This window comes from Phalaenopsis equestris, unplaced genomic scaffold, assembly GCF_001263595.1.
Source record: "Phalaenopsis equestris unplaced genomic scaffold, ASM126359v1 Scaffold000354, whole genome shotgun sequence".
In the NCBI taxonomy this organism is placed as follows: domain Eukaryota; kingdom Viridiplantae; phylum Streptophyta; class Magnoliopsida; order Asparagales; family Orchidaceae; genus Phalaenopsis; species Phalaenopsis equestris.
In genome coordinates, this window is record NW_018164796.1 from 1 (window position 1) to 15,661 (window position 15,661).

Genomic DNA, 15,661 nt, shown 5'->3' on the forward strand with positions numbered 1-15,661 from the left:
GGAAAAGCTGGGCCTCTTTCAGTGCCTCTTGCTGCAATCAACTTCGTCACCAGATTGGCGACTGGATTGTTTTCCCGGAATAAACGAAATTTTGATTTATCAAATTCAGATGAAAATAGCTTCAGTGATTCAGAAACTCAGCATATGCCTGAGGTTACAGTTGATAGAACAACAAATGATGCAGATTTTCAGGCTTCTGCCAGTACAGGAGATGTTGAAAGGGTAATTGAAAGCCCAAAATCAGATTCTGCCAGTGCAAGAGCAGACTCAGAGGGTGGAATACAGAGCTTCAAACATTTTGACATTAGCGATAATCCAGCAGATAATTATTTTTCAAGCAGTATTGGGCAGGTAATGTAGTTTTTCCTCTCTGCTACTCCATTTTCACTTAGCAATAACAATACTACATGTTTACCATCATCATTTTCTTTACTTTGACTATTGGAGCGTGAATTTCTCTTTACCATTATTTCTGCTAATGCAAGTTACATTTGGATTCAGTTCTAATTAAATAATTATGAATAATATCTAACGAGATGAAGCTTGGCATGCTTATTTCACTTATAGCCACACAATCGAGATGAATAGTGTCAAAATAGACTTCTTACTGTTTACATGGTGCCATATTAGTCCTAGAGTTTATAAAAATGCCAAATTTGTCCCTGGATTCTTTCAATTAGGGCTGAAATTAAAAAGCCCGGAGACTAATTTGGCGCTTTATAGACTCTAAACTCAAATGACCCCTTGCCAAGTGTCAGGGGACTATTTTGACACTTCTCTTAGATCAAAACATATCACCAAAAGTTACTGACACTAAGGGTCTGTTTGGGACAATTGTGGCTTATTAAAAAACTATTGCGTAGCAACTGTGCGGGTAAGCTGTTGCGCAAAAGTTGTTGCACAGAAGCTGTATGTTTGTTCAGTGCAGTTTTGCAGTAGCTGTGTTGCAACTGTTTATGAATAAATGACATTTTCGCCTCTCTTGTATAATGTTGTTTATAACAGAATCAATCCTGCTTGCACATTTCATACATGAAAACAAATATCAAATTTGAATATTACAAAATAAAAATTGATATATCACCAAGCATTGAATAATAAGACAATAAAAAAACTATTAAAATAACAATTATTATCATCATAATATTATTTTTAAAATGCAGTTGATTCATGTCACAATGTAATACCTCCAACGAAACTCTCTACGCCTGATCACCATCAGTGGTAGAATCATCGAACTGAACCGCTCATCTGAAAAGTCACAGTTTTCTGTTTTATTCCATGAACACTTGTAAAATTGTCGTCTATAGCTATGTTGCTGTCACGAAGTAAGCAGAGAACACTGCAGTTCACAGTAGCAGTTCAATGCTCTGGGGGCACCAGAAGTCATGAAGCTCATCTTTTCTGAAGGTTTAAAATCATAAAACTCAGACTCTTAGATGTACCATTAGTAAAGAAGAATAATATAAATATTCAATTAATGTTTTTGAAACTTGTGAGGTTTCTGAGCTGAAAGTATAAGTCAATAAATAATTTGTCATATAAAAAGACAATAGATCTTAAAAAAAAAAGGGTTATTGATTGTTTTTAAACAACGTAATACCGAGCTCATATGTGCCGTAATTATCAACACAAAGACCATCTTGAAGAAACCCAATGGGCATATGACTGAAGAAGGAAGGGTACTTAGTTGCCTTGATAGTAATTTCATACGTGTGAAGAATCCACAACAATATGTAGTTCATCCGGAAGAACCCAGAAAGTCAAATATCTTGTCATGGACCTCCAAACCAAAAATAAATTTGCTCTCGCAACTCCATCTCCCCAACATTTTCCCCAACCTGGGCACAAGTCTTTGACAAATCACTTTAGTCTGTGATATTAATTGCCCTAGGCGATATTCATATGCTACAGAAGGAACATGTGAATGATCTTCATATGCTCTATTGAAGTCAATGTCACTGCGTGAAGGATGTCGTCGATTGTACTTGTGAAGTAATTGTAACGACCACAATTTGAACTTTTTTGCTAAATGGAAATGTGGGCATATCTTGCATAATAATTCTTTTTTTACTAAACTTCAAATATTTTTTTGATAACACCACGTAATGATGAATGTCTCTTATTAAAAATCTCTTTTCTACCCCGAACAATGTTGTTAGCTCTTTTAAAATCAGGAAATATTTTGAGAAATCTTTATTTGTAAATGATATCCGATATCAATGAGATAATATTTTCTAAACTAGTTATAATCATTAGTATTGCAGTAAAGGTATCATTTTATTTATTCACATTCAAGCAAATCTGGAGGTGGTTTTGAAAAGTTGTATTTCTAAGTTCGCGTGGAAAATTTGAATTTGCGATTGTCGTGTGAGCACATGTTAAAATCACATACAACCATTATATTCTTTGTACGTGAACTGCATCGACCGATGTATACGATCTTTTCATTGTTTGACACTCGCGCATCGATATGCATTCCATTAATCACTTCAATGCAATCCTAAAGCATTTATCAAAGGTGTTTGAATTACTGTGTTCAAGTAAATTCAAGAAATTATGAGCACATGCATTCACCTTAAAATATGACATATACCGTTAGCCCTGTGAAATCTCTATGGGTGTCCTTTAGAATGCGGGGTCTTTAGGTTTGGTAATTTGTGATGATAAGTTAATCAGAGCATTCAACCCAAATGTAAAATATTTAATGATTGTTTCTGATGAGTGTTAGAATTGCTCTATGACTCCATAGATTCATTTTCTGATAAGATGTAATGTGTTATATCTAACATCTCTCTGAAACTCATCCTGAATGAGCCATGAAGTCCATGATTCATGTGTAGTTATTCTAAAATGTCGATGAATACGGATTATGTCAGACGAAACACATTGTTAAATCTTGTCAGATTTCCTGCGAGCAACTCCCTGACCCACTTATCACCTATGTATGTGGATGTAATGCAGAGAGAGCGAGCATTATATGAGTTATAATACTCATACATGAAGCATAACACAACTATAATTCTTCTTCTGCTTATTTTCCTGTCCATGTTATTCATTTTCTATGTAATTACCACATATAAATAACATTGAATTAGCTATAACATGCATTAAACAACAAACAATGATAAAGAACTCTAACCACATAAATAACATCGAATGTAGCACAAATACGGTCCCCATGATAATCAAACATGAAACATCCAAAAAAAAAACATCAAGCATCAAACAACTTGCTTGTCATGAAAATAACACAAGTAATGGACCCCACGGTCAGTGGTCATCGACATAACGAATTCTCTCTAAGTCGGGTGTTCAACTAACTTTATTGAGAATAAATACAACGGTATGTCATCATAAATTTCTGGAGTTGCTTCAAGAATTCGTATGAATTGTTAAATAGAAGTTGTTTGTGATGTGTTAGGGTCATTAGTGCAGGAATCAACTAATTGTGAAATTTGGCTTTTAATGAAAACTACATTTGTTTTCTCAACCCTAGGATGCTTTGATTGACTTATGGATTCAATTTCATTGAGGTTTGGGCTAGGGCCTTCATTGGTGTCAGATGTTTGCTCGGCATCCACGTGCTCAGCTATGCCAAGAAACCATCTCTCACTAGGTGCTCATGCATGATCACCCGTGGTCACAACTCCACCAAACATACGATCCAACTTTTCTTTCAGCTCATGGTCATTGCCACTGAATTTGAATTTTTTGCATTTGACACTACTTACAAAATAATGAATGATTAATATGTTGATGTAATTGCAAAAAAATAAAAAAAATAATAATAAATAAATAAATGATAAAATGACTTGACAATTTCTAAATTCTCACTTCCAATTTCTCAACCCACCATTTTTCTGAATCATCAATTGTTCGCCTTATCGGATCCCAACCCAAGCTCATGGATCCCCGCTTAAACTCTTTCCAAAATTTCATGGTTTTTTTAATTGATCTCACTTGTTTTTCAATTGCATCCTATCACGTTCCCTTCATGTGTTTCTTTGAATTTTTTTATAATATTTTTTCAATCCTCCTTGTTAAAATAGGTTGTTGGCTTATTTTCCAATTTCATCTCTTTAAAACAAATCACACGATATTACTTTGACAACTTTATCCCACATGACATACGAACTGATTTCTTTTGTCTTAACCTTGACGATACTAGCATGAAATGAACGAAGAAACATAAATATTTGCCAGAAAAGATAAATTGTTATTTAAAATGCCACAACTCGAAAATATAACTGAAAAAAAAAAAATCACAAAACTACCACCACCACCATATAACCAAAAGGCTATCACCAGTATCACCACTAACACCACCAACACTAACACCACCAACCTACCAAAAAACCAGCACCAACCCATCAACGCCATCACCATCATGTCATCAAAAAACCACCACTAACATCACCGCCGCCAAACCAACACCACCACCACCATGTCATAAAAAAACCACCACCAATGCCACCATCATGTCATAAAAAAACCACCACCACCACCACCACCAATAACAATAACACCAACACCACCACCACCACCATGTCACTAAAAAAATCAAAACCAACAAACCACCAACACCACTACCACCAACTTCACCACAAACACCATTTCACCAAAAAGCCGCCACCACCACCCCCACCACCATTTCACCAACCCCACAACCACTAACATCACCACCACCATATCACCAAAAAAACACCACCCACACCACCACCACCACCACCACCATCACCACCATCACCACCACCATAAAATACCAATCCATATTCAAATATCAAAATTCTCACTGTAATTTTTTTCAAATTATCTGACATTTTTTTCTCAAATTCTCACTGCAAAGAGAGGATTCACCATAAAATCACCACTACAAAATACGCAACACCCAAAACATTGCTATTAACAAATCTAGCTTTAGCTCAAAATAGAATTCATCATAAAATCTCAATCCAAGTCTCTCTGGGCCAGGTCTCCCTCAAATATCAAAATGTTTGATAAAATTCTAACCACTATTCATTTCGAAAAAGAATAGTTGAAACAGAGCAAAGCCAGACCAAAATTGCGAATGCTCTGAATGTTAGGTTATGTAAATATCCTAGAATGAAGAATGAAAGTGCAAACTATAAACCGAGTAAAGCAAAGATCACAAACCGCACAAAAAATAGCAGAGAATACCAAAATCCAAAACCTCATTTTTTTGCTACTCGAATATCAATTTTCACGGTAAATCCACAATTTTCATAGAGAAAGTCACATTTGAAATCAACCTCAAATTTCAAAGAAAAATGATAGAAGATACCGTGGGAAAGAGGGGTTATCACTTCTTACGACACATACGGGAGTGAGGTAACGACCTTCGGGCAAAGACTCCAGAGAGGCGTCAGAGAGGTGAGATAGGCAAATCATCGAGAGAGGGTGAGACGGGAAGGAGCTAGGGTGAGATGCAAAGGAGCTAGGGCAAAGACGCGGGGGTTGGGAATGGAAAAAAAACGAAGCAAGTACGAACCGCAGGGTTATACCCGCGGCACGCGTTTGCTGGTGGGGTTTAAAAAGCTCTACCGTGCCGCACTTTCCAAATGCCGGTTTTGGCGGTTTCAAAACGCGCCACAGTTAAACAACTGCGCTAAATGGGGCCTAACTTGCTTCACATTGTTTCGTTTCCACGTGATCAATCCATTTCAATCTCTTCTCCTTTGCTTTGTCGATACTGAGGATGGTAATGATATCACATTTAAACGTCGAAATCCTCATTTTCTATAGGCAGATTTTGGATTTTTTTTTCGCTTTATGTTTTTTTTCTCTTTTCTCATAATTGATTGCTAATATCTATGAGATGCAGGGTAGTGGAGAAAGGAAATGAGTCAAAAAGATTGCAGGAATGGAGCATCCTTGAGAAGAACTTGCCAGGTAGCTTGGTCCAAGACCATCGGTACCTATAAAGTTTGGTTTTGTGAATTCTAATTTGCAACTTAAAATTTTATGCTTCTGGATGGATGCAGATGCTATTTATGTGAGAGCTTATGAGGATCGAATGGATTTGTTAAGAGCTGTGATAGTAGGAGCTTCTGGAACTCCTTACCAAGACGGCCTTTTCTTTTTCGATTTTCATCTTCCACCTGAGTACCCTCAAGTTCCTCCGGTAGGTTTTCCTATTGGACGAAATTGGACATCGGGGCATTTACATAGATACCATTATATATCTAACACCTAAATTTTACTTTTTATATTTATGCTGTTGAAAATTAATGGAGCCCGGTCCACTTTCAATTGACAATTTCCTCTCTATATGGCAGTTTTTGATATTTTATTTGCCCCTTTATTTGATGCCCTTTATTAAATCCTCTATTTAATTCCCTTGCCGCCTCTTTTATCCATTTCCGCCTCTTCACTTTGAGAATAAGGAAGGTGTGCATAAGAAGTTGGATTTGAAGAGGGGGTGTGCTAGCAACCGTATAAGCCTCTTCCAAGAGGCGGTTCTCCAAGGCTCTGCAGAAGAAGAAATAAAAGGACAAATTGCATGTTTGGCTCTCCGAGGTCTTCATCGCATGTGCTTGCTTATGGGTGAAGAAGCAGCCGAAACTCGAGGGAAACCCAAGATTTGCTTCTTCCGTTTTTTTCTTTTCTTTCTACTATGGCTTTCAGTAGAGAGAGAGTAAAAGAGAGAGAGAGAAAGTGAGAGACTTTTTCTTGTAAGTCAACGTGGTCGATGACGGTGTAAATCCTCAAAGTAATAAAATCTTCTGCAATTCTGGGGACGTAGGCAATTCGGGCTTTGGCTTTCATTGGTGTCAGATGTTTGCTCGGCATCCACGTGCTCAGCTATGCCAAGAAACCATCTCTCACTAGGTGCTCATGCATAATCACCCGCGGTCATAACTCCACCAAACATACGATCCAACTTTTCTTCTAGCTCAGGGTCATTGCCACTGAATTTGAATTTTTTGCATTTGACACAACTTACAAAATAATGAATGATTAATATGTTGATGTAATTGCAAAAAAAAAAAATAATAAATAATAAATAAATAAATGATAAAATGACTTGAAAATTTCTAAATTCTCACTTCCAATTTCTTAGCCCATCATTCTTCTGAAGCATCAACTGTTCGTTTCATCGGATCCCAACGCAAGCTCATGGATCCTCGCTTTAACTCTTTCCAAAATTTCCTGATTTTTTTAATTGATCTCACTTGTTTTTCAATTGCCTCCTATCGTGTTCACTTCATGTGCTTCTTTGAATTTTTTTATAATATTTTGTCAATCCTCCTTTTTAAAATAGGTTGTTGGCCTATTTTCCAATTTCATCTCTTTAAAACAGATCACACGATATTACTTTGACAGTTTTATCCCACATGCAAACGAACTGATTTCTTTTGTCTTAACTTTGACGATACTAGCATGAAATGAACCAAGAAATATAAATATTTGCCAGAGAAAAGATAAATTGTTATTTAAAATACCAGAACTCGAAAATATAACTGAAAAAAATCACAAAACTACCACCACCACCAACACCATATCACCAAAAGGCTATCACTAGTAAGATGACAAGTTTGGCTCTCCAAGGTCTTCATCGCATGTGCTTGCTTACAGGTGAAGAAGCAGCTGAAACTCGAGGGAAATGCAGGATTTGCTTCTTCCATTTTTTCTTTTCTTTCTACTGTGGCTTTCAGTAGAGAGAGGGTAAAAGAGAGAGAGAGAGTGAGAGACTTTTTCTTGTAAGTCGACACGATCGATGACGGTGTAAATCTTCAAAGTAATAAAATCCTATGCAATTCCGTGGACGTAGCCAATGTGCCGAACCACGTAAATCTGTGTGCCTCTGTGAATTTTTCTCATTCTATTTTTCGCTTCGTTGTCGATTGTTTTATTTATCGCACAACATGTGGTATCAGAGCTTTGGTTCAGATCTGAGAAAAGTTTATGACAGGAGATGAAGTGAAGGTTTTAAGGATCAAAAAATTTGATGGTACAAATTTTGGTTACTGGAGGATGCAGATAGAGAACTACCTCTATGAGAAGAAACTTCATATTCCGTTATTGGGGAAAATACCAGAAAATATGGAGGAGGTTGAATGAAATTTGTTGGATTAACAAGTTCTAGGGGTTATTCGATTAACTCTGTAGATGTCCGTTGCATACAATGTCGTCAATGAAATGACTACTGCAGATCTCATGACAGCCCTGTCAAATATGTTTAAAAAGTCATCGACGAAGAATAAGATATATCTGATGAAAAAATTATTAAATTTGAAGATGACAGAAGGTACGTCTATTGTACAATACCTACATGATTTCAACACTATCATAAATCAATTATCGTCTGTGGAAATTGAATTTGATGATGAGATACATGTACTGATATTGTTGGCTTCATTGCTAAATAGTTGGGAAGCTATGAACATGACAATTAGCAACTCTGCAGGTAAATCTAAATTGAAATATGATATTTGTGATTTGATTTTGGCTGAGAAGGTGCGCAAGAAAGACTCTGGAAAATTTTCAGTTTTGAGTTCGAAACTGAATGTTGATTCTCGAAGAATACTGAACAAGCATTCAAATAGAGGAAGATCAAAATCAAAACACAGAGATATGAGCAAGTCAGTGTCCGCTAAACAAGTAGCTTGTTAGAATTGTGACAAAACTGATCACACAAAGAGGAATTGTATAAATCCCAAGAAGACATAAAATGATAGCACAAATATGGTAAGAAGCAAATGATACACAACTGCTGACAGTTTATAGTTCTGTTGATAACTGAATACTAGATTCAGGTGCTTTTTTCCATTCAACTTTTCATCGGGAATTGATGTGAATTTATGTTGCAGGTGACTTTGAGAAAGTATATCTGCTGATAGAGAAGTTTTGAATGTAGTAGGAACGTGTGACATTGACATTGACATTGCACTTCCAAATAAGAACAAGTAGATTTTGCAAAAGGTCAGACACATTTCTGAACTGAAGAAAAACCTCATTTTTGTTAGGCAGCTTGATAAGTGTGGACATTCAAAAGTATTCTCAGATAACATCTAGAAGGTTACTAAAGGAGCATCAGTATTGGCTCAAGGTAAGAAAACATGTACGCTAGATATGACTATTGGTTTAATTAACAGTGTTGATACTACCATTGCAGAGAGCACAATAGAGTTGTGGCATTACAGACTTGACTACATGAGTCAGAGGGGTATGAAAAAACTTCAGTCCAGAAGCAAGCTACCAGAATTAAAGTTAGTTGATCTAAGTATGTGTGAGAGTTGCATTATGGAGAAACATAAGAAAATCGATTTTTTGAAATGTGACAAGACGCTAAAGGCAGGAAAATTGAATCTAGTGCACACAGATGTGTGAGGACTTTCCCCAGTGACATCTCTTGGAGGCTCTTGTTACATGTTACATTCATTGATGATCATAACAGAAAGATATTGATTTATTTCTTGAAGTATAAATTTGATATATTTAATGTGTTCAAGACTTGAAAGGCCGTGATTGAGATAGAGACTGACTTAAAGCTAAAATGTCTGAGGTATGATAATGATGGTGAGTACATTGATGATGGGTTCAAAGAATATTGTGCAACTTTGGACATAAAAATGGAGAAAACCATTCCAGTGGCACCACAACAAAATGATATTTAGAGCGCATGAACAGGACCATCAATGAGCGGACTAGAAGCATGAAATTGCATGACGGACTATCACCTACTTTCTGGGCAGAAGCGGTCAGCACTGCAGTTTATTTGATCAACAGGGGGATATCTGTTCCACCACATTGTTAATTGCCTGAGGAGGTCTGAAGTGAGAAAGCGGTCAATTTTTCTCACCTTAAAATTTTTGGTTGCTTTTCTTGTGTTCTAATTAATCCTGATGCTCGAAGTAAACTTGAGGCTAAGTTAAAGAAGTGTTATTTCATTGGATATGAAGACGAGACATTTAGATATCATTTCTGAGATGATCAAAATCAGAAGATCATAAGGAACATGAACGTGATTATCAATAAGAAGATTATGTATAACGACAATACCAGTACAATTTTTGAAACAAAATTGCGGGAATCTGAATTGGTAATGTTTGATGATTTACCAGAGGTCATAGTGTAGGACATAAATGCAAGTGACGAGGAGATTGGGTCCAGTGCATCTATTCCTATTGTTCAACAGTCAGTTTCAGAGCAGTCTACCCCTACAGCTGCATTTCGTAGGTTGGAAAGAACTAGTTCTCCATAGCGTTACCAACTTTGAACTACATTCTGCTGACAGATGGTGGAGAACCCTAGAGTTATGAAGAAACCTTACAAAATGAAAATTCAAGTAAGTGGGAGTTAACCAAGAAGAAGGAGATGAGTTTCCTGTCAGGGAATCAGACTTGGGAGCTGATAGAACTTCCATTAGGGAAGAAAGTATTGCACAATAAGTGGGCGTAACGAGTGAAGACTGCGCTTAATCACAGTTGGAGGTACAATATTAGACTTGTTGAAAAATACTTTCAACAGAGACAGTATATTGCATATGTAGTGGGAGTTGTAAGCAGAAACATGAGTAACCCATGAAAGAGCTTGGAGGTACAAGATTATGTTGACGCTGATATATTGACTAAGAGTGTTATTCTTGAGAAACTGAAGTTATGCGTAGCTTCAATTGGTCTGTTAGCTTGAAGACAATGATTTTGAGTTGCAGAGGTGGATGATATCACTTTTGAAGAAAATGATGACACAACCAGTGGATGATACTGCCTGTGTACCGGTTTCCAAGTAGGAGATTTATTGAAAATTAGTGGTGCCCGGTTCACTTTCAATTGACAATTTCCTCTTTATATGCAAATGTTGATATTTTAATTGCCCCTTTATTTGATGCTCTTTTTTAAATTCTCTATTTAGAATCATTCCCGCCTCTTCTATCCATTGCCGCCTATTCACTTTAAGAATAAGGTGGGTCCCGCCACCATTAAAAGGTGCAGAAAATAAGTTGGATTTGAAGAGGTGTGTGCTTGCAGCCGTATAAGCCTTTTCCAAGAGGCGGTTCTCTAAGGCTTCGGAGAAGAAGAAATAAAAGGACAAATCTCATGTTTGGCTCTCCAAGGTCTTCATCGCATGTGCTTGCTTAAGGGTGAAGAAGCAGTTAAAACTCCAGGGAATCGCAGGATTTGCTTCTTGAGAGAGAGAGAGAGAGAGAGAGAGAGAGAGAACGTGAGAGACGTTTTCTTGTAAGTCGACGTGATCGATGAAGATGTGAATCCTAAAAGTAATAAAATCCTCTGCAACTCCGTGGACATAGACAATCTGCCGAACTACGTAAATTTTTGTGTCTCTCTGTAAATTTTTCTCGTTCTATTTTTCGCTTCGTCGTCGATCGTTTTATTTATCTCACAACATATGCCACCCAAATCTTTCAGATCACATAAAAAATACCACTTTTTTAACTTCTAAGCAGTGAAACACACCTTTTCATGCATAGGTAAGGTGACATATATGTAAAAATTAAATTTTAGATGTTAGATTTGTAAATACATGAGCACTAAGTGCTATGAATATAATTGTTGTTCTCGCAGCCCCAGTTTCTAGATTTGAACCCTATTAGTGCTTATGATTTGTCTACATATTTCCAGCTAGCGTACTATCATTCTGGTGGTTTGCGGATAAACCCCAATCTCTATGTGGACGGGAAGGTCTGCCTAAGCCTTCTGAACACGTGGACTGGCAGAGGAAATGAAGTGTGGGACCCATCTTCCTCGAGCATTCTTCAGGTTTTAGTTTCTCTACAAGGCCTGGTTCTTAATTCCAAACCTTACTTCAACGAAGCTGGGTACGAAAGACAAGTTGGAACCATAGAAGGAGAGAAGAATTCCATACCCTACAATGAGAACACATACCTTCTGAATTTGAAATCAATGTTGTATCTCATGCGCCGCCCCCCCAAGGTAAGTTATCAAATATTCTTTTACCTAGTTTTACGAACGGGCATTGACGTATATACCGCCTAATTCATATGCATTAACAAATCTAACATCTAAAGCTTGCTTTTTTACATCTATACCACACATATCTTTCATATCACATAAAAAAAACCACAATTTTAGCTTTTAGAAAGTAAAATACATCTTTTTCATGCATAGGTAAAGTAGTATGTATGGTGTTAGATATGTAAATACATATGAATTGAGTGGTATGTATGTAAGATTTCCTTTAAGATGAACTCAATTTAGATTGTTTCAAAATGAGTTTTATACTCATCGGATGTACTTTGATATGAGTTCTATATAAGAGTTGATTGATTATTCATACATTACACTCGTCTCAAAGCAGTTGCAATGGCTAGAAAATTTATCCTGATCCAAATTTTTTCATAATATCATGAATTTTCTTCTTATTTTAATGATTATAAAGCTTTCTTATATTGTTTGCCAAAATTTTTAGGGGCATTTACATACATACCACCTAATTCCCATGTATTGACATATCTAACACCTAAACTTTTATTTTTTACATTAATACCACCCAAATCTTTCATTCATATCACATAAAAAATACCATTATTTTAACCTCTAAAAAAGTGAAGTACACCTTTTCATATATAGATAATTTGGCATATTTGTAAAAAGTATAGTGTAGGCATTAGATATGCAATTACATAGGAATTAAGTGGTATGTATGTAAATCTTCCAAATTTTTAACAATGTTACATGATAAGATATCTGATGTTCTTTTAACATAAAGGTACGGTAAAACTAACCAAGATTTCAGGATGAGTTTTAAAGCTGTTGGACTTACTTTGAGATGGGTATAATACTAGAGCTAATTGATTAACCATGTATTATACTCATATTAAATCAATTTTAATAACTAAAAATTTAATATTTATCTAATTTGGATGTGGATATTCGAATACAAATTTTCTTTTATTTATAATGATGGCAAAAAATTATTGTTATCTGTTCAAGTTTTTTATTAATGTTTCATGGTAAAATATCCTCTATTCTTTTATCTAATTTTAAGATAAACTAGACACAATTTGGTTCCGATATATTTTGTTTTGAGATTAGTGCAATGTAATGGTTGATTGATTAGATGAGTAGAAAATTTATAGTGACCAAGTTTGGATTAAGATATGTTGACCCAAATTTCCTTCTTATTTTAATATTGGGCATTTGCATACATACCACATAATTCTTATATATTTGCAGGTCTAAAAGCTAAACTTTGATATTTACATGCATGCCACTGAAATCTTTTGAATCACATCAAAAATACTGTTATTACTAACTCTTGAGAAGTGAAATACACCTTTTCATGCACAGGATTATAAAACCAACACGCTAAAAGCATAAATATCAAAATTTAGGTGTTAGATATGTAAAAACATGATAAATTTTCCCTTTAAAAATTACAAAAGATTTATTGATTGTTGTTCAAATTTGTTGAAGATGCTCCTGGTAAAATATTTAATATTGTTTTACTTAAATTTAGGACAAATCTGGCCTAAAGTTAATCACGGTGCATTTCAGAACTGTTGAATTTGCTTTAAGATTAATGCAAAATAAGAGTTAATTGATCAACTATATACACTCATCTTAAAGCAAATCTAATGCCTAAAAAATTACAACATACCACTCAATTCCTGTGGATTTACATATCTAACTTCTAAACTTCAATTTTTACATATACACTATTTTTTTTTATAGAAGTCTCCATTAGAGTTTAAAGGTCTTCGTTTGAGTAGATCTGAAACCGAATACATAGAATGTAATTTTAATAGTAGTAGATCTAATAGCAAAATAAAACAATAGGTGATCAAATCATTAAACTGTATGAATGTTTTAGATATCTGTGGTCTATTGATTAAAGTGATGGTGCTATAGATGGGGATGTTATTAATTGATTTCAAGTTGGATGGTTGAAATGGAGGAATGCATCAGGCCTATTGTGTGATATAAAAACACCACTTAGACTTGAAGGAAAATTTAATAAGATGGTGTTGAGACCTGCAATGCTTTATGGCGCATAATATTGGCCCTTAAAAGAGAAGCATAAAACTAAGTTAAGTATTGCTAAGTTGAGCATGCTTTGGTGGATGGGTGGCTTGACGTTTTAGAGACAAAATGCAAAATGAATGTATCCGTGAAAGGGTTTGTGTAGCTCTAGTGGCATACAAGATTAGAGAGAGTCGTTTTAGATGGCTTGGTCACATTAAACGTTGATCATTAAATGATTCGGTCAGGAGAGTAGATGTTTAAGATTCGACAGATGTTGAGAAGGGTAGAGGTAGACCTAAAATGATTTGGTCATATTACATAAAAAATGATATTAATTTATTAGATTTAAATGAAAAATATGACACTCAATTGGACACAATGAAGAGAAAGGATACGTGTAGCCGACCTGATTTACTGGGATAAAGGCTTTTGTTGGTGTTGTTGTATGCCATTTTATTTTTGTATGAAAAGGTGCATTCCACTTTTCATAAGTTAAAGTAGTGTTATTTTTGATGTGATATGAAAGTCTCCATTAATATTAATATAAAAAGCAAAATTTAGATATGGTTATGTAAATACATTGGAATTGCATGGTATGTCAGTGAATACCCCCAAACATTAATTTTAACCAAATTTAAACCATAGCATTCTGGTCCAAATCTCTTCTAGTTTTAACAACCACAAATATTTCCTGATCTTTCTTTCAATTATTCTGCAGCATTTTGAAGCTTTTGTGAAGGACCACTTCCAAAGGCGTGGCTATTACATCCTCAAAGCATGCGAGGCCTACATGGCCGGTTGTTTAATCGGGACTCTTACTAAGGACGCCTGCATGACCCAAAAGAGTACGGAACAGTCCTGTTCTGTTGGCTTCAAGTTAATGTTAGCCAAAATCCTGCCAAGATTGATTGCCTCATTAGCAGAAATTGGAGTCAATATCCACCAATTTGAACACCTAATCAGGCCTTGATGCCACTAAAGAAAATCAATCGAAAGTTATAATTTTTTGGTGCTCCAGAAATGTTATTCAAGTATAAAAATGAAGGGTTTTAATTATACAAGCCCTGCATTCTTAAGGTTTTTTATTTTATTTTATTTTTATTGTATTATTCTTTGTTCCTTTCCTCTCCTTTTCTTTTGGCTTCTGGTATTGTTTGGGGGAATTGTAACTGTAGGCTGCTTGGATAAATTCCTCTTAATCAAAGAGAAAATGAATATGAGAACTTGGTACAGGTGTTGGGGATTATTGATTGTATTAATGCGAGTATTATGCTTTCATAGGCTGAAAATTGAATTTTGTAATTATGTGTTGGGGATTATTGATTGTATTAATGCGAGTATTTTGCTTTCATAGGCTGAAATGCACGTTTGATCTCTTATTCAGGGCATTTTTTAGCTCAACGTATATGCCCTTTGGCTGAGTTATGCTAACTCAAGCTTGGTTTGATAAGTGGCTCGTGAGTTGAGCTCAATAAACTGACAAGTTAAATTTGAGCTAGCGTGAATTTAACTTGTTAGCTTGTCAGTTAGCTTATTTAAAAAACATTAATGATACACCAACAAATTTCTATTCGACATGAATTTTGAAGGATGACACGGATCTCGAAGCAATCTCTTGGGTAAGAAATGTTCAAAGTTTGATGAAGAGTCTATTAGAGATTTAATTTTAATAAACTTATAGCCAAACTGAT

General features: G+C 35.4%; 1 protein-coding gene across 1 annotated transcript; it reads left to right on the plus strand.

Annotated features, from left to right (window-relative positions):
• Positions 1–3: 3 nt before the first annotated feature.
• On the plus strand, positions 4–15,250 carry LOC110026172 (probable ubiquitin-conjugating enzyme E2 23; the record flags this gene model as incomplete). Its single annotated transcript, XM_020727023.1, is given in 6 exon segments — positions 4–351; positions 5,846–5,877; positions 5,879–5,913; positions 6,006–6,145; positions 11,607–11,918; positions 14,689–15,250. Coding segments are annotated over 6 exon segments (1,119 nt in total), but the record flags the coding sequence as incomplete, so codon positions are not given.
• Positions 15,251–15,661: the final 411 nt, after the last annotated feature.